The sequence below is a fragment of the Ornithorhynchus anatinus genome, chromosome 2, assembly GCF_004115215.2.
Source record: "Ornithorhynchus anatinus isolate Pmale09 chromosome 2, mOrnAna1.pri.v4, whole genome shotgun sequence".
Classification (NCBI taxonomy): Eukaryota; Metazoa; Chordata; class Mammalia; order Monotremata; family Ornithorhynchidae; genus Ornithorhynchus; species Ornithorhynchus anatinus.
In genome coordinates, this window is record NC_041729.1 from 134,087,489 (window position 1) to 134,111,202 (window position 23,714).

Sequence of the window (23,714 nt, forward strand, 5' to 3'; positions counted from 1 at the left end):
TGGCCCAAACTCACTAGCCATATTCCAGGTAGGCAGTAAGTAGCCAGCTGCCCAGCAGCAGAAATTCTGTCTTCCGGGGCTTCTCTCCTTCTTGCCCATCCCCCTCTACTTTCAGTGTGGCTTCAGAAATCCTTGGGAGAATTAATTAAGCTCCTGTTCTAGATTGGGTCAATCTTTCCCAGCCCGATGAAGCTTTGGGGGAGGGTGTGGGAAGTACAGGCTGGAATCATCATCCTGGATGAACCTTTGGGAGGAAGGGTGTGGAAAGGTTCTGGAGCCCTGTGAGAGGATAGGCCGAAATGAACTCTTTCCCTCAACCCTCCAAAAGCCAATTTCAAAAGCCGCTGATATAACCCTGGAACCACCCTATTGCCTGGAGAGCCAATCCACGCAGGACCACAAGTTCCAAGGAAGTCAACGCCAATCACTAGTGGGCCTCAAAATCAGCAGGAATTCAGAAAGCTCTTGAATTTCAGTGGCCTAGGTGCCAAGATAACACAAGAGATGGAAAAGAATTCCTTTGACTGACCTGACTCATAGCTTCAAAACCAGACTGTATACTGATGCTAAAGCTCTCTTCACTATCTCCATCATCAGATTTGGACAGAATGTTGTTAATATGATGAAAGACATTGCTCTGGTGTAGGAACTGGTGATCAGATTGCTTGAATTTGAGGCTCCAGCATCTGAAAAAAGACATACAGCTTTGAAATAACTTCATGAAGATTTGAACAGTTTCACCCCATGAGACAGTCCTCCTATAACAGTAGTCATGTAATGGAAAAACCACAAGATTGAGAATTCATGCCATAACTGACATCACTTGTAGGGGCATGGTTGTGTTTTCGTACAATGCATCGACTTCTGTTCGCTTCTGGATCTTGCTATACTCAGACACCAGTAATTGTGGAAAGAATATTCCTTAATTCTTCAAAAGCATCCTATCCACATCACATGATAAAAACTAATTTCAGGAGAACTGACTATATTTCAGAAAGATTAATGCAAATGATAATATCCATACTACTCTTGGTTTAGAATCCTAAAATATACAGCTCTATATTGACATATCCTGTGGATACATTCCTTATTTTAAGAATACTTCTGGAAATGAAATGGATAATTTCTCAACGTGGAAGATGATGTACAGAATAAAAGCTTTAATTAGTCATGGATGGGGGAGCTATTATTAAGGTAACTATTTGGGCCATACCAAATAATATAAAGCAACTTGTCTCAGGAGATAAGGAACAGTTAGGACTGAATCCTTATTCCAAGCTCAGGGTTTCATCCTCATGGCCTGTGGAGAGAGCATGGATCGGGGAGTCAGGAGACCTGGGTCCTAATCCCAGCTATACCAGTCACCTCCTGAATGACCTTGGGTCAGTCACTTAAAATCCCTGAGCTTCAGTTTTCTCATCTGTAAAATGGGGATTAAATATTTGCTCTCCTTTCCGATCAGTCTGTTAGTCTCATGTGGGACAGAGACTGGGCCCAACCTGATAATCCTGTATCTATCCCAGTGCTTAGTAGAATGCTTGGCACATACTACATGCCTAACATTGCCACAATTATTATTTTACTTTTTGATAACTAACCCATAACAATTAATATTAACACCACAGTTCTTCCTCCCCACCAAATTTAGTAAACGTACTATATCATATTTGAAGCGAAGAGCTGAGAATATCATATTACCTCAGGGCCATTTGCTGCAGCGAGCTGCCGCTGGGAAGAGACATCATAAGATCAGAGATGGTTTGGAGGAGGCGATGGAAAGTATGTGGCAGCGGATGTGCTGCTTCACCTGCAATCACTATATCCGACAAAGGATGTTCACATACTCGGGTGTCTTTCTCCTAAAAGTGAAAGCAAATATGTCAACCGTACATTTTTCCAAAAGGAAGCTTAAAATGAAAATGAATAAAATCAACTTTTGGCAGCCGATCCCTCCTCCTTAGTGATGGATTCATCTATTCTTTGGGTTAGAAGATAATAGTAATAATAATGATGATGGTATTTGTTAAGCGCTTACTATGTGCCAAGCACTGCTCTAAGCGCTGGGGTAGAAACAAGGTAATCATGTTGTCCCCCGTGGGGCTCACAGTCTTATCCCCATTTTACAGATGAGGTAACTGAGGCACAGAGAAATTAAGTGACTTGCTCAAAGTCACACAGCTGACAAGTGGCAGAGCAGGTACTAGAATCCACAACTTCTGACTCCCAAGCCTGTGCTCTTTCCACTAAGCCACGCTGTTTATTGTTTTATTGTATTTAGTGTTTAGTACAGTGCTCTTCACAGTGTAAGTGCTCAATAAATACAACAGAATGAATGAATGCAGTGCTCTGCACAAAATAAGTGCTCAGTGAATACCACTGATTGATTGATCCTTCTGAAAACCCTGTTCCATGATAGCTGTCCCATTATTGATTTGGGAATATTGGGCAGGCTTTGGTTGGCCAGATCTGTCTGAGTGATGATTTGTCTGAAAATGACTGTAATGTTCTGATGCTCTCAGTGTGTTTATTGTCGTGCTTGTGTTTTTATATTTTCTGCCATTCTGTTTTCAATCTTTCCTCAAGTGCCCACCTACTGCCAACCTCCCCATCATCCCTTTCGGACTGTCAGCCCACTGAAGGCCAGGGACCCAGTCTTCATTATCCTTTACGCTCTTCATCAGAGCTCAGTACTGTTCTCAATAAAACCAGTGAACGGGCTGAATGAATGAATGCACACTAGGCAGACTTGCCTTCTGCTCCTGCCTCCTGAAGTTTAGCTTCAGTGTGCTTTTCAAGTGTTCCTTTCATTTACCCCTTATATAATTACCCAATTTCAACTCACCAAACAGGCTATGATCTATTTTTGTGTGTTTATTTCTCTTTAATGTTATTTGTTAAGCACTTATCATGTGCGTGGCACTATACTAAATGCTGGGGTAGATACAAGCTAATCAGGTGGGACAAAGTCCATGTGCTACATGGGGCTCAAAGTCTTAATCCCCATTTTACAGATGAGAGAACTTCATTCATTCAATAGCATTTATTGAGTGCTTACTACGTGCAGAGCACTGTACTAAGCGCTTGGAATGTACAAATCGGTAACAGATAGAGACAGTCCCTGCCCTTTGACGGGCTTACGGTCTAATCGGGGGAGACGGACAGACAAGAACAATGGCAATGAATAGAATCAAGGGGAAGAACATCTCATTAAAACAATAGCAAATAAATAGAATCAGGGTGATGTACATCTCATTAACAAAATAAATAGGGTAATGAAGATATATACAGTTGAGCGGACGAGTACAGTGCTGAGGGGGTGGGACGGGAGAGGGGGAGGAGCAGAGGGAAAGGGGGGAGAAGAGGGTTTAGCTGCGGACAGGTGAAGGGGGGGCTAGAGGGAGCAGAGGGAAAAGGGGAGCTCAGTCTGGGAAGGCCTCCTGGAGGAGGTGAGCTTTAAGTAGGGTTTTGAAGAGGGGAAGAGAATTAGTTTGGCAGAGGTGAGGAGGGAGGGCGATCCAGGACCGTGGGAGGATGTGGCCCAGGGGTCGTCGGCGGGATAGGCAAGAACGGGGGACGGTGAGGAGGTGGGCGGCGGAGGGTGCGGGGTGGGCAGTAGAAAGAGAGAAGGGAGGAGAGGTAGGAAGGGGCAAGGTGATGGATAGCCTTGAAGCCTAGAGTGAGAACTGAGGTACAAGGGAGAGAATGGACTTGCCCAAAGTCACACAGCAGACAAGTGGTGGAGATGGGATTAGAACACAGGTCCTCTGACTCCCAGGCCCATGTTCTATCCACTAGGCCACACTGCTTCTCTATTTTCCTTTGTGTTTCCTGCCCAGTGAATGAGCACAATAATAGTGAAAGAGCTTGCAATCTATTTCACAGAATTCACAAGTTGGGCAAAGTACATTCTTGCTTGCATTTGGTAATTAGCTCTACATTTGACTTATAAATTTAATTCTATGTTCTGCAATATGTCAGATTTATTTTTATGTGATAAATGTGCTACCTTCAAGGACTTTTTTTTCTTTACTAACTGGTTTAAACATGGAATCATAAAAACCACACACGCTTACTTGTTCTGCATTTTCTTTGTTTGCTTTGTTCTCCTCATCTTCATCCTCCTCTGGTTCCACTGGTGCAGGAGTCAGTGAAGCCACAAAATGCCATAAAATATCATGAAGAGAAGTTGTTTGGATGACATTACATAAAAGCCAGTTGAAAGCCTAAGTGACCAAGGAAGTATAGTTAAAACTGTGGAAAAATGAAATAAGGTAGTAAAAAATTCAAACGAAAAATTGAATTTAAAATACGCAAGTGGTTTTGAAAAGTAAGATAATATATACTTGACTCCAATGACATTTCTTCTTTCGGAGATTAAAAATTATGGCAGTTTTTCTGTCTAATCCTATACTAGGACCTAAATCAAGCCTCCTGTATTTAAGGGAAAGTAACGGATTAAAAATTCCAATCAGGACTCTGTTGAAGGTTCTGAAAGACCATAGCCAAACTAGATTCCCAAACAAGACAAGACTAAAAAAAGGATTTCATCAATATCAAAAATTGGGAAGAATCCTAACAGCAAATTCCCAAATCCAAAAGAGAACCCCTTATCTTCTCAATTAAACCCTGTCTCCCCTGGCTCCTGACTTTCCTATCACTGTAGATAGCACCACCATCCTCCCTGTCTGACAAGCCCAGAAGCTTGGTGTTATCCTTGACTCATCTCTCTCATTAAACCCACAGATTCTATCGGTCACCAAATCCTATAGGTTCAACCTTCACAACATTGCTAAAACATTAATCCAAGTATGTATCCTAACCCATCTTGATTACTGTACCAGCCTCCTTGCTGACCTTCCAGCTTCCTGTCTTTCCCCAACTCAGTCCATACTTCACTCTGCTACCCGGTTCATTTTTCTACAAAAATGTTCAGTCCATATTTCCCCACTCCTCAAGACCCTCCAATGGTTGCCCATCCATCTCTGTGTCAAACAGAAACTCTTTACCATTGGCTTTAAAGCACTCAATCACCTCACCCCTCTCCTACCTCCCCTTACTGCTCTACTAGTGCAACCCAGTCTGCCCACTTCACTCCCCTAATGCCAACCTACTCACTGTACCTTGATCTCGTCTATCTCACTGCTGACCCTTCACCCACGTCCTGCCTCTGGCCTGGAACACCCTCCCTCTTCCTATCCAACAAACGATCACTGTCCCCACCTTCAAAGCCTTACTGAAAGCATATCTCCTCCAACATCTCCTCCAAGAGGCCTTCCCCGACTAGACCCGCACTTCCTCTTCTCCCACTCCCTTCTGTGTCGCCCTTCCTTTTGGATTTGCACCCTTTATTCACCCCTCCCTCAGCATTTATGTATAGAGCCATAATTTATTTGTTTATATTAATTTCTGTCTCCTCCTCTGGACTGATTGTAAGTTCACTGTGGGCCGGGAACGTGTCTACCAACTCTGTTCTATTGTCCTCTCCAAAGAGCTTAGTAGAGTTGCTCTGCCCACAGTAAACACTCAGCAAATACAACTGATAAGCAGCGTGGCCTAGAAAAGCAGTGTGGTCTAGTGGATAGAGCACAGGCCTGGGAGTCAGGCCTACGTTCTGATTCTAGCTCCACCATGTATCTCCTGTGTGACCTTGGGCAAGTCACTTCACCTCTCTATGCCCCAATTACCTCATCTGTAAAATGAGGATTAAGACCGTGAGCCTCAATGTGGACTGTGTCCGATGTGATTTGCTTGTATCTACCCTGGGGCATAGTACAGTGCTGGGGAATATAGTAAGGCGCTTAACAAATGCCGTTAAAAAAGTCGAGGTTTAAAAGGAAATATTTAAAGCCACTGAGGCTTAGAACTGGCCAAGCCAAGTGGATGCTCTACTTAATCTTCTACAGAGCCATGTAGCTGCCCGAATGCTGGTGAGGGGAAGTGGCTAGAAAACGGGCTAGGTTTCAGATAACTCCGAAATTAAGTTGTCTTAACTTCACTTTTACCTCAGGCCAAGAAACTTGCTTTACAGTGTGAAGTCTCTTCTGGCTGGCTATCAGAGGATCTGGTTGGGAGATCCGACACACCAGAGCAGGGTGAAAAGTAACTGGCTGCTTTCTCCTAGATTCCCCAGCCACCACCCCTAGCCCAACACCAAGGCAACGTAATCATGTCCACAGTTTCAGTGATAAAATTGATGCCAGAAGAGGTTGTGGTACTGATAAAACCAGAATCAAAACAAAGCCAAAACTTCTGACCCATAGCCGCTATCATGTTAGTACCCAAAATGATTAAAAAAAAAAAAAAGTCTTGGAAAATTTCCAGTTTCAAAAATATTAAGGTCTAACAAACATACATGGTTTCAACAAGAACTGCAATTTTTAAATTATCCTGTGTTCTTCTTCCCTTTACCACACTGTGAATTTGGTAGAAAGTTATTTTTCTTAGGCAGTTGCAAACATATGAATTTCAGTATTTATCACTGAATGTTTTCATACCTCCATAGCAAAAACGCGGCAAGCAGATTTCCTTAAAGCCTGCTTCATTGCTATCTCAAGACCTTCCAGATCATGGTGCTGTATCACAAATGCTAACACTGGCCACTGGAAATTTCTTTCCCCTTTGGAAAGAGAGCTATGGGCTGAGATTAGTCGGGAAAGTTCAGGAGATGGATGTCGCAAAAGAGAGGACCCAACTTCTGTTTAAAGAGAAAAAATACATATGACAGATTTATTTGCTTTTTATAGAATCAGTGAGCAGGTTCTTACAGGGTTAATAATTTTAAGAGAGTCTATAACCCACACTCCACAGAAATGGTTAAATTTGATGGGCAAGCTTTAGTGCAAAAATACAAGATGCAGTTTGTTCACTTCTGGGCTTGCCTTACGTTACTCATGCCTGACAGGATTTGCAGTCACAGAAATTGAATGTTAGAGTCAAGCTGTTTAAAAATAGAGCTTGTCATTCTAACAATCTTTGGAAGCCAAATCCTTAGCTAGGCAGCCTGAAAAACTCTACAGAAATGACTGATAATTCATTAGTGCATATTGTGGACAAGAAAATCAGTAACAGAATGAAGCATATGCCCACTAACTGTCCCAATCCCCTCAAATCACATTAAATATCAATGTCACAGGCCATTACTAACGGATGGTATTACAGTACTATATGCTTAACAGACCAGAAAAGCAGAACCTTGCCAGCCCTTTATTACAGAAAAAGTATTTGTGCTTGCCTTACATACCGCTCCCTAAACCTTTCATACAATAAAGAGTCAAAAATTAGTGCTGTATCATGTAACTTTCTTTGAAATCACTAACAACAGGGTAGATCCACCAAATAAGACTTTAATAAGATGAAACCAGCAGGAAGTCAAGGAAATTGACTTACAGGACTGCAGAAGGTCTTTTACATTTTTGTGGTTGGGGGTGGGGGGGGTGGGGAATCCTCACCTTTTATTATTTCATAAAAACAAGCATTTTTTCTTCCAAGTTCAGAACGTTTATCTAAAGTTGTAAAGATAATTTTCCCTTTAGTTTCCAGTTCATTTAATTTTCAGATTTGAATATTTCTACTGCTTTTGAGTTCTCTCTACTTACCAGTGTCCCCACTGTTAACTCTTCTTCTAGGAATTGCCTTAACTCGTGCAGGTAAAATCGAATGTTGTTTGTCATACTCTGATGCAACAACGGAATATGATCTTTGGAAGACTGTTCGCTTTGCCAGATCAGTATCTGTAATAGGACTTGTTTCCAAACTATAGATAAGAAACAAAAAAAATATTGAGTCCTTGAGGGGAAAAATTATCACCTAATAAACAAAAGTAAAATACAGCAAAATAAGATTCATATTTCTTTAATGTAGTAACACTTTACCCCATCAGCAGGATCACAACACATATATATCTCCATAATTTATTTATATTTATGTCTCTCACCCTGTCTAGACTGTAAGCTCCTTGTAGGTAGGGAACGTGTGTCTACCAACTCTACTGTACTCTCTAAAGCTTTTAAGACACTGCTCCACACCTATTAAATGCTCAATAAACACCACCGATTGATTGTAATAGATTGGCTCAGAAATCAGTTTTAAAAGTTCAATTTCCCTAAAGGTTTAATGTGATCTAGAAATCTTGATGGTTTTGTTTCACTATATTTTAAATGAAAGCACCTAAAACGTTCTAGGTTCTGAACAGAATGTAAATGACGGCCCTTTGTTGGCAAAGATGATGGTAGTGATGGTGAGGTATACATAATAATAATAATGTTGGTATTTGTTAAGTGCTTACTATGTGCCGAGCACTGTTCTAAGTACTGGGGTAGACACAGGTGAATCAGGTTGTCCCACGTGGGGCTCACAGTCTTAATCCCCATTTTACAGATGAGCTAACTGAGGCACCGAGACGTTAAGTGACTTGCCCGAAGTCACACAGCTGACAGGTGGCCGAGCTGGGATTCGAACCCATGACCTCTCACTCCAAAGCCCGTGCTCTTTCCACTGAGCCACGCTGCTTCTAATTGTAGCTTAAAAATACAGCAGTGGGACTGTCACTCCCCATGCATAAAAGTAACGATACATCTTTGCTGTGCTAATGTCTTTATCTCATATCAGGCCTCTCTTGATCTCCTGGCATTCCAACAGTCTCAAAACCTGTGCTTGAGGACAGCAACCGCTTTAGATTTCTGCTGGCAAGACTGGATTAATAAGAGCCAATGCTGTCTCAACCGTCAACCATTATGTTGGATTATTTTTGACTAAATTATTTTTTTCCCCATCCTCCATGCTGACAAATGACCCTTTTCGATTTAATATAGAGCAGCTGCTAGGGTATTTGCCATGTCTTCCTACTGTCCAGTGGTGCTGTGAGCCATGTTCCACCACCTCACTGTTCAAAATTTGATCCTGCCATTGATGTTGAATATGGCTCATAGATGATGATCATCACAATCATCATCAATGGTATTTACTGAGCACCTACTGTGTGTGGAGCACTGTACTAAGCGCTTGGGAGAGTATAACAGTGGGCGATATATTCCCTGTCCACCATGACCTTAGAGGGGTAGACAGAAATTTATGTGAATCAATAATTTATAATACATAGCTTTCAGTGATTCATGGTTCATAGAAGATTAAACAATTCCAGGAGCTCTCATTTCCTCTTCTCCTGCTCCCTTTTCTACCACCCTTGCACGTGAATTTGTACTTTTATTGAGCCCTCCCTCAGCCACACAGCAATTTTACTTATCCGTAGTTTACATCTATTCATGTCTGTCCTTCCCTCTAGACCATAAGCTCATTTAGGGGAAGCAGCGTGGCTCAGTGGAAAGAACCTGGGCTTCGGAGTCAGAGGTCATGGGTTCGACTCCCGGCTCTGCCATTTGTCATCTGTGTGACTGTGGGCAAGTCACTTCACTTCTCTGTGCCTCAGTTCCCTCATCTGTAAAATGGGGATTAACTGTGAGCCTCACGTGGGACAACCTGATTACCCTGTAACTACCCCAGTGCTTAGAACAGTACTCTGCACATAGTAAGCACTTAACAAATACCATCATTATTATTGTGGGCAGGGAATGTCAACCAATTTTATTATACGGTACTCTCCCAAATGCTTATTACAGTGCTCAGCACACAGTATGCACTCAATAAATACCATTTGATTGACTCTCTTCCTTCTCGAAGAGGGTGATTAAGGTGCATTTTTGAAGCCTTGAAGAATTTCCTCACTGTACAAGGTTGAGGAAAGTAAACCTGCAGCTGTCTAAGCATTACGTCTCATCTTCACTTAAGAGTTTTCTGTTGCAATACCACAGTCCAGGTGCACTTACATTTTTCATTGTTTTGACTGCAGAGATTACTTTCTCAAAGATTGGAGCTAAGCTTATGCCTGTTTTCTATGATTTGATGGAATTCTGGTTCAGGAGTGCATTCATTCAGGTACATTTGTCTGTGATAATGGTTGTTTCTACATATATACATGCATTTGTGTGTGTGTGTGTATATATATATATATTATATTATATATAATAATAATGTTGGTATTTGTTAAGCTCTTACTGTGTGCAGAGCAATGTTCTAAGCACTGGGGTAGATACAGGGTAATCAGGTTGGCCCACGTGAGGCTCACAGTTAATCCCTATTTTACAGATGAGGGAACTGAGGCACAGAGAAGTTAAGTGACTTGCCCACAGTCACACAGCGGACAAATGGCAGAGCCGAGATTCGAACCCATGAACTCTGACTCCCATATATATATTAACATATATATATGTTAATGTCTGTCTCCCCATCTAGTCTCTATGTTCACTGTTGGCACGGAATGTGTCTATTATTATATTGTACTCTCCCCAGCACTTAGTACAGTGTTCTGAACACAGTAAGCGCTCAATAAATATGACTGACAGCTCTTTTTAGCAGGGCCAGATCATTGCCGAAGGGGGATATAAAGTTTCTTTAGTGATACATAAGAGTTCTCAGTTTAGTGGTGCTTAGATCACGGATCCCTATCGACTCCGGTGTCTTACCCACAGTCACGCATGTGCATGCTTGATCACTGTTTTTTCTAGGTCTCTGTTTTGTTATGCTCATGAAGAGCAGTAAGGTGTTACGGATGCATTTTCTGTTTTATTGCAAATACTTCTTATTTCTTAGCAATTTTTTTTAAAAATCACATTGAACTTCATGCTGTCTTTGCCGTACCAACAGTCGATAGCTGTCTGAGATGCAGTGCCTCTAAGAAATGCCATTTGAGTTTTGTGCAAAAAGTCTTTTATTCTTTGCAATAATCTGTCACAGTTTCAATCCTAGGAAAGGACATTAAAACCTAGGGTTGAAATTACACAGGCTCTTAATTCCAAAAGAGTCATTTTAGGCATCATAAGCAGCGTGGCTCAGTGGAAAGAGCACGGGCTTTGGAGTCAGAGGTCATGGGTTCAAATCCCTGCTCGGCCACATGTCAGCTGTGTGACTTTGGGCAAGTCACTTAACTTCTCGGTGCCTCAGGTACCTCATCTGTAAAAGGGGATTAAGACTGTGAGCCCCACGTGGGACAACCTAATTCCCCTGTGTCTACCCCAGCGCTTAGAACAGTGCTTGGCACATAGTAAGCGCTTAACAAATACCAACATTATTATTATTACGACTCTAAACATTAGATTGAATCTCTAGTTGATTATTCATTCAGAGACTTCTAATTCAGGCTGATAGGACTGTGTATTTTTTTCTTTTACGAGACACACAGTTTTTTTTCAAAACACTTTCAATACCATGAATCTGCTCATCTGGAAAAAACCAAAAAATGTTGATATTTTTCTCTAATCTTTGCAATAGTCCCTTTCACATTTGTTTAATAATGTTGGTATTTGTTAAGCACTTACTATGTGCAGAGCACTGTTCTAAGCACTGGGGTAGATACAGGGTAATCAGGTTGTCCTACATGAGGCTCACAGTTAATCCCCCTTTTACAGGAGAGGTCACTGAGGCCCAGAGAAGTGAAGTGACTTACCCACAGTCACACAGCTGACAAGTGGCAGAGCCGGGATTTGAACCCATAACCTCTCTCAAGCTCGGCGTCTTTCCACTGAGCCATGCTGCTTAATGTGCATTCACATGGATTTTAGGACCTTAATATAGCTATGCATGACTGTGGTCCATCGTAGAAGGGAGGCTTCTAAGATTATGCCTGCTTCATTCATTCATCCAATCATATTTACTGAGTGCTTACTGTGTGCAGAGCCCTGTAAAAGCACTTGGGAGACTACAATGTAATGATACACGGATACATTCCCTGCCCACAACGAGCTTACAATCTAGTCACCGCCTGCTGAACTTGCTTCGAACGACGTGGCAGGTACCAAGCACTCAATGCTTTTTGCAGACGAGAGAGCGTCAGGAAGCTTTGTACCCCTCGCCCGCCCCTACTACTGCGACCGTGGCTCGCTCTGCCCGCTGGACTGGGTAGGAAAGCCCCTGCTGTGCCTGCTAGGCCCCTCTCCCACTCCGGCCAAATGAACTGTCTGGAAAGAGTCCAGTGGCTGCCCCACCCGGCCTCAGTGCCCCAACCGTGGTCGAGAACCTCTCTTTCTCTCTATGCCCGCCCCCCCCCCCCCCCAAGAGTACCCGTTCTACAAAAGCTGCCAATCTGCCTCCCGGGCCCCTCTCCCCAGCTGCAGCCCAGCTAAACATCCGGTGTCTGCGCCCTCTCGGCCCTCCCGCTCTCGACGCCCCCCAACACTATGTCCAAGGATGCTCTGTGTGCCAGCCACGTGGCTTTTTTGGGAATTGGCACCGTCTCCCCTCCGCTTCAATCCACTGATGGCATTTATTGAGTGCTTACTATGTGCACAGCACTGTACTAAGTGCTTGGGAGAGTACTTTGGGCAAGTCACGTAACTTCTCGATGCCTCAGTCACCTCATCTGTAAAATGAGGATTAAGACTGTGAGCCTCACGTGGGACACCTGATTACCCTGTATCTACTCCAGCTCTTAGAACAGTGTTCGGCACATAGTAAGTGTTTAACAAATACCAACATTATTACAACACAATGAACAGACAAATTCCCTGCCCCCAGCTAGCTCACAGGCTAGAGTCACAGTCTGCTTAATTTGCTTCAAACGACTTGGTGGGTATCAAGCACCTGGGACAGTACAAGCAGCGTGGCCTAGTGGACAGAGCACGAGCCCGGGAGTCCAAGGGCCCTGGCTCCTAATCCCGGCTCGGCCGCTTGTCTGCTGTGGGGCCTTGGGTAAGTCACTTCACTTCTCTGGGCCTCAGTTACCTCATCTGTAAAATGGGGGTGAAGACAGTGAGCTCCATGGGGGACAGGGACTGTGTCCAACCTGATTTGCCTATATCCATCCCAGCGCTTAGTACAGTTCCCGGCACATAGTAAGCACCTAACAAATACCACCACAAATTATTATTATCACAATGCAATGCACCCAGCCCACAAGGAGCTTACAGTCGAGACGGGGAGATGAATACAAGTAAATAATTTAGAGATGTGTACGCCACAAGCGAGAGCCCATCCCGTCCTGCTGACCCCACCCCGGGGGGGCTGAGGGGAGGAAAGAGAATACCACCTATAGCACGAGGCCTCTTACAACAACCTTGAGAAGGCTAGCGGCTAACAGCAGTGGTTGCTGTGGCTACGGCTCTGCCGGGGACTCTGTATCACGAGGCGCTTAAATTTCTGCTCCTCAAGCCATAGCTCCTTTGAGTACTTGTCCTTGTCCCTTACGTTGTTTTATTGCTCCATCTGTGTCCGTCTCCCGCCCTCTCCCCAACCTCAGGATCCGTGTCTAATTCCCACCTTTATACTCTTTCCCAGCGCTTAATACACACAGTAGACGCTTAATAAATATTACTTCTACTTGTCGTTTCCAGCCCCACGATTCCATATTTCTTCCAGATTTCTCTCCCCCGTGCCTCAGCACACTTTAAGAAATAATTGCATTGGAATACCTTGGTGGCATGGACTTCATGTTACTTTCTGGTTCCTCAAAAACATTAGGGCTGGCATCGGGAGTTACCGATATGTACGGTGCAGGAACTGAGGTGGAACGCAAATACCTCATTTCATCCTGGAAAAGGTTGTCATCCTGGTAACCCACAAAGTTTTCATGATGATGCCTGCATTGGATCAAATATAATTTTATCAGAACATTACATCTCATATAGCCCACATTCCCAATCTATTTTGGGAAGGGAAAAAAGAAACACACCTTAATGATTTGTCACGAATGGTAATTTTATCTAATTTAATCTAATTTTATCAGAATCAGAGAAACAGCATGGCCTAGGGGATACAGCAAGGGTCTGGGAGTCAGAAGGACCTGGGGTCTAATCCTGTCTCCGCTACTTGTCTGTTGTGTTATGTTGGGCAAGTTATTTCACTTCTCTGTGCCTCAGTTACCTCATCTGTAAGTGGGGATTAAGACTGTGACTACTGAATGAATGAATGACAGGGACTGTATCCAACCTGATTAGCTTCTATCTACCCCAGTGCTTAGTACAGTCCCTGACACATACTAAGCACTTAAATACCACTGGGGGGAAAAAAAGAATCAAGTTGAATTGAAATTTTTCAGAAGCAACTTTATGTGGCTGTTCTTCATGTCTGATTAAAAATTATGTTTTACATGGTAAACTCTTAATAGATACCACTGATTAATGGAATGATTACTGGAACCAAATTCCAGAGAAGCAGCGTCGCCCAGTGGTTAGAGCATGGGCCTGGGAGTAAGAAGGACCAGGCTCTACCACTTATCCGCTTTGTGACCAGGGCAAATCACTTCACTTCTCTGTGAATCAATTCCCTAATCCATAAAAATGGAGATTAAGAAGGTGAGTGCCACTCATCCGACCTAATTAGCCTGTGCCTACCCCAGGGCTAAGAACAGTGCCTTGCACATAATGAGTGCTTAACAAATACCATTAAAAAAAAACAAGTTCAGGCATGTTCCAATTTAATTTCACCCCTGGAGCCCCTATAGGTAGATTAGAGCATAGGGTTGCATGCTAATTTCTCTAAGAAACATTAGAACCCCGGAATTAAAACACTATATATATATATATATATATACATACACACACACAAACTGTGCTACCTGGGCCAGACTGGCCTGGTGCACTTATAATCAGTGTTTCTTAGACTGCAAGCCCTATGTAGGACAGGGACTATTCACCTTGGTTACCTTCTCTCTAATCCCAGTGTTTAAAACAGTTCTTGGCACACAGTAATCACTATAATATCTATCTAAGAATCAGCATCAAATTTGGGCAGCTCTCCTACCTACTTCTCAAAATTTGGAGGTCAGAACTTCTGATACCTGGGAATACCTTCTTGTTGAATGAATTCTAATTTGAATCTGTCTCCTGTCCAGAGTTAGGCAGTCTAGGAGAGGCATGGTAAAAGTATATCTTTGTGTCAGGACTAGAGATCGCTCACTGTGTCTGGTCTCCTGAATCTGCATCTCTTACAGCTATGAGAAAACTGGCCATACATATTATTTTTTTGTTTGGGAGAGAAGTAGCAGCTTATGAAGTTCTACAATTCAAATTCAATAAATACTTATATGCCATTTTCAATGTTTTATGTAGGTGCAGCAAGTATAAAGGGTACAATATTTTACAATAAAGCTCCCAGAGGGCAAAAGCTGTGATATGCATTTCACACATATCTATTCTAGTGTTTCTAATCTCATTAGTTTGTCTCTACCCCAACGTTTAGTTCCATGTTGAGCACCAAACTACTTAAGCAATTCCAACACCACCAAAAGAATAAAAGAGTAGAATAATAAAAGAGGTGTTAATCCCCAAACCACTGAACACCTTTCATACCTGGCTAGAGTTTGCAAGTAGAGGCATGGCATTTTAATGGGGAGATCTTCAGAAATGCCTTCTTTCACACTGGGAAGCTGTGACTGGAAGGGCTTTGTAGGATGGTAACAGAGAATGCTCGGCTCGGCGGCGCTGCTCAAAGACAGCAGGAACAGTGCGTTTGCTTTAATCACCTGGTGAGCCTCCATCGTGGGCAAGGCACGAGGAGTTTTCACTTGCATTGGTTTTCTCCTAGATTGTTTGACCTAGTATGGGGGTAAAAAAATGCAATGGATTTCCTTAATGATTCTTTACGCACCAAGATTTATAAAACATTTCCCACATAATCTCTAACATTGACATAAAAATGATCTACTTCCAATACAAAGGACGTTTTTATACGATGAAACACACAAAAGGGAAACAACATGGCCTAGGCACGGGCCAAGGTGTCAGAGGACCTGGCTTCTAAACCCGGCACTGCCACTTCCCAGCTGTGTGGTTCTGGGCAAGTCACAACTTCTCTGTTCCTCAGTTTATTCATCTGTGAAATGATTTCTCATCTCCTACTTGGATTGGGAACCTCACTTGGGAAACAGACTATTCGATCTGCATATACCGGTTTGTCCCAAGAGCTTAGTACCACTCTACTCGGCACATAGTAAGCACTTATTATTGCCCTTATGGTCCTCTAGACTGTAAGCTCATTGTGGGCAGGGAATGTATCTGATTATTGCTATATTGTACTCTCCCAAGCGCTCAGTACAGTGCTTTACGCACAATAAGCTCTCAATAAATATGATTGATGAATTAATTATTATTTGAAAGAGCTTCTTTAAAAATCAGCAACTTGGGTTCAAGTTGGTTAGAAAATACTATTTTCTGAGAGCCGGGGCCGAATGAAAGAGGCTTTACCTAATCCCAGGGAGGTCTCGTGTAAAGTCTGGGAAGTTTAGCTTATATTCAGGGGATGGTGTGTTCATCAGACTAAAAGTTTGTGTTGAAGCTGTTGAAGGGACGGATCCGCAGATCTTTCACCTCCACTGCCCAAGGAACTGAAGCTGATCTCTAACCAGATCAGACGAGAGATTCTGAAAATACCCCGAGGAGCTGCAGAGCTCTTTGAAGAGGATTTGCACACTACTCAGTCCCTCTCCCCCTGGGAATCGACTGGCCTACCCTACAGTTAGGGTGTCCTGAAAGTTTTCCAGTCATGATGGTACCAGGTAGCTCTCAGTGCTGAGTACAGTGCCTAGCACATAGTAAGCACTTAACGAACACCATAAAAAAAGCACGCCCTTAGTTATTGGAAAATGAGGTCATTTTACAGTGGCATCTTTATATGAGCTTAAACCTCCCATTTAAAGAAAACTGAAAATCTGCTTTTTAAGTTTAATTTGATTAGTGTTGGCAAACGTATGCATAGGCCACTTATGTGTGAAACTAAATCTTCCCCTGGATCCCTAGATTGTTTCCTAGATTATTCTTTGGCAGAAAATGCATGATGTACATTTCAAATGATAACCTACTAAATGTTAGGAGGGTCTAGATGATAGTGCGCCTCTACCACTAGTAATGAAGTATCGAAAGTGAAAAACATACCTTCTCTCTTGCCGCTGCTTGTTTTTCACGGAGATACTTTTCCCTGCAGCGATCACAGACTAGATACCAAGTGCTACCTCCTATTCCGCCATCACCACAATTACCAGCCCATCCGCCACAAAAGTGTCCAATGCTATTATAACCTTGGCCCCCGGCATACCGGCCACAACCTTAAAATAACAATGAGATGAAAAGAAAACAGAAGAGATTTCAATATCAGCATAGGCAATTATAAGGCCGATACTCAGCATTTACTATTTTAGGGGCGTCACATATTTGGAGTAATTTTTGCAAGTCTCTTGATGTATTTTTTTAATTTAATAGGACAATACTAATCATCCATTTACACAGAAGCAGCAGAGGAAAAATAATTCTTACAGATATTACAATCTTATAGATATTTTAGATGGCTGTGAATTGTACGTTAATCTTCTATAACTCAAGCGTGCTAGACTTGAAATGATTCAGAATTTACAGCATCTGACTTGCACTGCTTTTTCATACAAAATCCAAAGTGTGCCTCAGTACTAGACCGTAAGCTCGATGAGGGCAGGGAACATGCATCTGCTACTCTGTTGAACTTTACTCTCCCAGGTGCTCAGCACAGTGGTCTGCACACAGTAAGCACTCAATAAGTACCACCGGTGATGACGATCATCGATTTAAACTGCCCTACGTGATAGCATGATGGTAAATTGGGAGGTTTCAGACCTTTTGGTCTCTTTAGCTCTCGGGGTGGTTCAAACTAATACACCTATAATTAGAGAAGCAGCGTGACTTAGTGGAAAGAGCATGGCCTTGGAAGTCAGAGGTCGTGGGTTCTAATCCTGGCTCTGCCACTTGTCAGCTGACTTTGGGCAAGTCACTTAACTTCTCTGTGCCTCAGTTACCTCATCTGTAAAACTGGGATTATGACTGTGAGCCCCACTTGGGACAAAGTGATAAACTTGTATCTCTCCCAGTGCTTAGAACAGTGCTTGGCACATAGTAAGCACTTAACAAGTACAATTATTATTATTATTATTACATCCGTAAGTAACCGAAGCTCTCTCTCACACCCTAGAGTTACCTGGATGGGCTTGTCTCATGTGATAGGTCACAGGATACGGATGAGACTCCCCACATAGCTCACAGATGGTGTCCTTCTCCGGCCCGCCCACTGCAAGTTGCGCCATCTCCCCAAATAAATTCCCTCTAGGCCTGACTTCAGCCTTGTCTTTCTTCTTTTTTTCCTTTTTGGCCTTCTTACTATCTTTGTCACAGTCTTTCTTCTTGAGGACCGCACAGGACCCGGGGCTGGGAAAAATCATGTTCTGCGAAGCGGCCTTGATGGTAGCTAGGGAGATGTCTTCCCAAAAAGCGACCAGATGCTGCAAGGTTAAGGGCAGGGGAGATTTGGACTTCATCGTGTGGTGGGTGGACAATTCGAAAGAAGCACCGTCTGTCTTTCCGTCCTCGCATTTCTCCTGGAGGGGAGGCTCCTTAAGCATAGACAGGACCTTATTTTTGTTGATGCTGCCCATTTTGGAGATATCTGGTCCGTGTGGTGAAATATTGAACATATTGAGAGCGGATGAGATTTCCAAGGAATGCCTATTCTTCAGCTTGGTTTCTTTCTCTTCGGGCGGCTGTTGGCTGTTTAAACTGTTTCTTATCGGCGCGTGCTCTTTCGACAGTTCTGGATTGAACTTGAGGAAGGACGAGCAGGCCATAGCGTCGTGGACTATGCCTTCGTGCCAGAGGAAAGAGGCAAAGACGGCCCTGGCGCATTCCGCCACCGAAGGGGACATGGCTTGCTTGGCCGGCTCCAGAGATCGGGAGCCTTCCCCTTTGAAGAGGAAGCCGGATTTTTCCTTCTTCGGCCTGGCGTGCCTTCCAGCGCATTTCCGGCTCACTTTGGGGGAGGCTCTCATCTCCTGCTCATCCTTCAAGGGAGCTTTCCCAATGCTGAAGTGAACCTTGTTGGCACTCTCATCCACGCTCTTAAACTCGGTGCCTTCATCACAGGTGCTATCTGTTATGCTATCTGTCTTTAAGGTACTGGACGTGCAGACTTCGACCACCTCGCTGTGAAGGTTTTCTTGGACCACGTGGGGAGAAGGCGCCCGGTTTTCGGTGCCGGGAGGGGAGCTGGGGTCTTTGGGGACGCTTTTTGGTTTGGGCGATGTGGAGCGTCCCCTTAACGGCTCGGTGAGGGGCACCTTCTTTTTGCGCAGGGTGTCTGGATCCAGAGTGTAAGAGTCGGATTTGGATCGCTCCCGAGGAGGGTCGAGCTTGGTCTTCACAGGAACGGAGACTTTCTGAGGTAGAGTTTTGTCATGTGGAGAGGAGGAGCGGGAAGAGCCCGCACCGGGTGGGCTGGATCGGCTGGCCGGGAGAGTCTTGGGCTTCGGGGATGACGAGCGAGATCCCGGTCCCGGAGATTCGGCTCGGAGGCCCGACGACCCCCTCCCATCAGATTTGAGAGTCTGCAGGGTGTTATGGTTGGGGGATAATGACCTACTGTGGGAATCTGAGCGGAGCTTGGCAGCATCGGATTTCAACAGGAGGGATTCGCTAGCAGAAAGGCCTTCGGTATTCCTGGCTTTCTTCTGCTCGGCGGTGGTCCGGCTCGCCCGGCCCTCGGGCTTGGGCGACCTGCTCTCTACCCTGTTTTTCGAGGCGAGGTCGGATGAGCCCGCCGGAGAAGCCGGTCTAGGACTTGCTGGGACACCTCCTCTGTCACCTGGGGGAAGGATTTCCGTGGAGAAGGGGTTAGCAGCCCTCTTCATTAGATACAGCAGTTTCTTTACCATCAAACCAATTAATCACAATAAAAATGGGCTCAAACCCAAAGTCTACATCACCCAAGTGTTTCTGCTAAGGACTAACCACCATCAGGACAGAGGGAAAAGAGTAAGCCATACTCTCTAAACTGCATAATGCTTGAAATACCTTCTTTAGCTACCTAAGAGGAAAAATCATATTTATTAGTACATTTACAAATGATGAAATCTGAAGCATCGCTTCTGTTGATAGTATGACTGCCACTAACTAAACCTACTGAATAGTCTACTCCTCTAGACTGTAAGCTCCTTATGGGCAGGGAGCATGTCTACCAAGTCTATTATGTGGTATTGATAAGGATAATGATAATAATAGTAATTGATAAGGATAATGATAATAATAGTACTCTCCTCAGCTCTTAGGACAGTGCTCTGCACAAAAAAAGTGCTCAATAAATATGACTGGACTGATTCAACTTAACTTGAAATGCACTTATGATAGCTCTAGTAAGCAGCCTAAAATAAATTTAGAAGACTTATGACTTACTGACATTTTAAATTGACCACAGTGACCAAATATGGTCGTTTATCAATACTTGTTTTCAGAGCAGAAAATCATAAAACACTGGTATCAAGCAATCAACAGTAATTATTGAGCACTTACAGTGTGCAGAGCAATGTCCTAAGTGCTCGGGAGAGTTTGATATAACAGAGTTGGAAGACATGTTCCCTGGGGTGATGAAAAGTTCTACTTTGCTACTAAACCACTATATCCTATGACCAATTTTGTTATAGAAATCATTTTCCTACAAATAGTAGCCACCTGACATAGCAACATGTCCACCATAACTAAGCATATTAAGCATAAATAAATAACTTATTAGGTGGTAAGCATTTTTCTTCACACAATAAATCAGGTGGACCAGAGGATATCTGGATATAGATGACTATAAAGAATTTAAAGAACTGGTCACTAATGGCCAGCCCCCACTACTCAAGGCAGTCCCATTCTTTTGTTCATCTAGCTTCAGCAGAAGTTAAATTTACTCCAAGTACCCTGAGAGCCACATCACTACAAATCCATAGAGGAGGACTTCAAAACAGTTACAGAATTATTCTCCTGGTTTTACGGCATAGAAATATGATTCTGTAAGTTAGTGCAATTTAAAGTCATATTTCAATTTTTTACTGAATGACCAAGTAGAGCTAAAATACTTTTCAGGTAAAATGGTCATGAAAACAACTAGCCAATTTTTTTAAGTACCCAAGTCTTTTTGGGATGGAATCATAAATCTTTTGAGAAAACCTTTCAGGATCCACATGATTTTTAAAATATAAATGGAAGAGGCCAATTGCTAAAAGAATGGCCGATTCATTTAGCCAAAGTGCTGAAAACTGTTTTATTTTTCAGGTACATCACCTCTTTCGTTTGTTAGTCTAAGACCTTGCAAAGACATACAATTTAGTTATTTGTTTCCAGTAGTTGTATCATCATGAAAATAAGAGAAAAAATGTGGGGGGAATCTTACTACCCAAAATAGCTTTCCCAGGCTCCTCCTGTTTGGGGAGCAGGAGAAAGAGTGGGGAAGCTGAATGCTCCCGTCAAATATGATGGATGAACAGTGATCCTAGGATTTCAGGATTGAGAAACTGCACGGATGGATTGATGTTGGTTCTAGTGTTTTGAGCAGCCTCCCTTCACACTCGCTTATCTCTGACAGTTATGTTCCCGACATGGGTACAACAAGCAGGGCTGCCAGAACTCTGTGAGATGTGTTACAGGCAGAACTGGGACTTTAATCCAGGTTTCAGGCTTCCCAGAGCAAAGCCCTATCTAATGGACCCCAGCAGGGCTACAAGAAAGGGGAGCACAGCTCTCTTGATTCCTAGACACTTCTCCCAACCACTTAGTATTGTGTTCTGTGCACAATAAGTGCTCAATAAATGCTACTGATTGACTGATTGATTTGCGAGGCAGTCCTAATTAGCCACATTATGCAGCCTGGAGTCTACCCTGAGGCCTCCAAGGTTCAGAGTAGCATAAAGTGACAGAATTTGGAGGAGGGAAGACTGAAAAGCATAAAATGCGGTCGGGATATTCTCAACAGTGTACTTGGGGCAGTCTCGAGGCGGATTCCAAATGGTTGCAAAATATTACTTTTGCCTGTCCTAAGCAGTCCCTGTTAGAAGTCATTTTGTGCTGAAATTCAGGTTTGCCTTGTGTAGAACTGGGGTCAAAAATGAATTTTTAGGCTATAAAAAAAGTTCCTCTATAAACCACCACCCTAAGTTGCAAATACTTGCCTGTAGAGCAAACTGAGAAAACACCTAGGGTCTGGGAACTGAGTTGTGTTACCAGCAGGTTCCCATATATGTGATTGTAATCACACCACCATTTTTGAAACCCAAACTTTTAAATTAAATGGAGGTTCAAACTGTTCTTAGAAAACATTTAAATATGAAGCACAGGCAACATTCAATATATAAAATTAAGTTGTAATTTCACAGTCTTATCACAGTCAACATTTACATTATACCAATAAACTTTTCTAAAATAAAAAATGAACGGCTATATAAAACCCTCAAAAATTTGCAGACACATTGCAGTGCATGAAATTGGAACTATTGCAATATAAATACTTAATCTTCCAGTTAGAATTAAAATTTAAATATGTCTTAAATACAAGGTCGCTTCGTGTCCAATAAGGATAGTAGCACCTCATAGGAATAAATGTCTAAATACGTGCATAATTACACCAACATAAACAGCTAGGCTACAATCAAAGTCCAAATCTCATTTAACAAATGAATGAGATGAAAATGAACAGAAGTGAAATTTTATTTGCATCATCCAAACTTTCTGGGTAAACGGTGAATGACCCATCCGTGAAGGCATGCATACCCACCCTTTAGTTTGTGAGAGAGGGATGAGATAGCAGAGGCAGACCCAGCTACACCATTATTTTTGTAAATGCGCTCACGAGAAGCAAGGTTGCGGGATGGTGTTTCTACAGTGGAAAACAGTGGCAGAGAAGCGGCACAGATTGAATGGTAAAAAAATCAGCAGAGAAAACCAGCAAAATCAAAGCATTTCAAATGGCATGCACCTCCTTATTGTGGTACTAAATAAAGTGGAAATTCCCTGTTTGGTGAACCTTGCTTAACCATGTTCTTATTTAAAAAAAGGCCATTTTATGAAAAGATCTCTCCCTAGATTTATATTTTAAAGATGAAAAAAACTATGCATAAGACTTATCATGACAAATTCAAAGCTGTTTTCAGACTTTTGATGCCAAGGCCAGGGCTTACTTAAATCAAATAATAAATATATACAGCTTTTCATATGAAATGGAAAACATATAACACAAAAAGCTTCAGAATCTCAGTGTTTTATCTGATGTAAGTAGAAGCATTTTCTGTTTTGTATATTCAGGAAAAGTAGAGCAAGTTTAAGTGTTCCCACCAATGCCTTTCCTTGAGGTGATATTTAATTTGGTAGCAACTGATGTCTGTCAAATTCCTTCCAATGAAAGAAGTAACTTTTTCACCTCAAAAATATTTACTTAGTTATTCACTCTATCATATTTATTGGGCACTTACTTTGTGCAGAGCACAGCACTAAGTGCTTGGAAAGGACAATTTGGCAACAGAGACAATTCCTACCCAACAAACGGGCTCACAGTCTAGAAGTCTAGTTATCTGAGTATGCATTTTGGCCCAAGTTATTAGTGACCCTCCAAAACTGTATTTATTAATGTGTTGTTCCTCAGTTTCATGGGGGGGTGGCAAAAAAGGTGAAGAAATGATTTAATGTGATCTTATCACGTATTTGTTTTCTGTTAAACTCGGAACTTGCAATATTTTCTAAATCTTCACTATCTGTAAAAACTAAAAGCAAGACATTACTTTAACTCAAGTCAATTTTTGTTTTTAGCTAAGATGTTATAAGATTGCTTCTATAAAAGTATGGAGGAACTGAACACAAGACCTTAAAATGCCTAAAATTCAAAAAGACTTTTTTAAAAGTACATTT

The 23,714-nt window shown here is 42.6% G+C and overlaps 1 protein-coding gene across 12 annotated transcripts in view; it reads right to left on the reverse strand.

Annotated features, from left to right (window-relative positions):
• MYCBP2 (MYC binding protein 2) overlaps nucleotides 1-23,714 on the reverse strand; it is a 311,532-nt gene that overhangs the window by 38,475 nt on the left and 249,343 nt on the right. For 7 of the 12 annotated variants that reach the window (XM_029055680.1, XM_029055702.1, XM_029055654.1 and 4 more), the window contains 10 exons: nucleotides 22,588-22,689; nucleotides 17,986-19,641; nucleotides 16,917-17,086; nucleotides 15,336-15,580; nucleotides 13,458-13,625; nucleotides 7,596-7,753; nucleotides 6,495-6,694; nucleotides 4,074-4,223; nucleotides 1,699-1,859; nucleotides 530-686 (listed from right to left, as the gene is read on the reverse strand). In XM_029055680.1, coding sequence (XP_028911513.1) covers nucleotides 530-686; nucleotides 1,699-1,859; nucleotides 4,074-4,223; nucleotides 6,495-6,694; nucleotides 7,596-7,753; nucleotides 13,458-13,625; nucleotides 15,336-15,580; nucleotides 16,917-17,086; nucleotides 17,986-19,641; nucleotides 22,588-22,689 — 3,167 coding nt within the window. The remainder of the gene's footprint in view (nucleotides 1-529; nucleotides 687-1,698; nucleotides 1,860-4,073; nucleotides 4,224-6,494; nucleotides 6,695-7,595; nucleotides 7,754-13,457; nucleotides 13,626-15,335; nucleotides 15,581-16,916; nucleotides 17,087-17,985; nucleotides 19,642-22,587; nucleotides 22,690-23,714) is intronic. The other 5 variants (XM_029055705.1, XM_029055696.1, XM_029055709.1 and 2 more) reach the window with 1 other exon arrangement.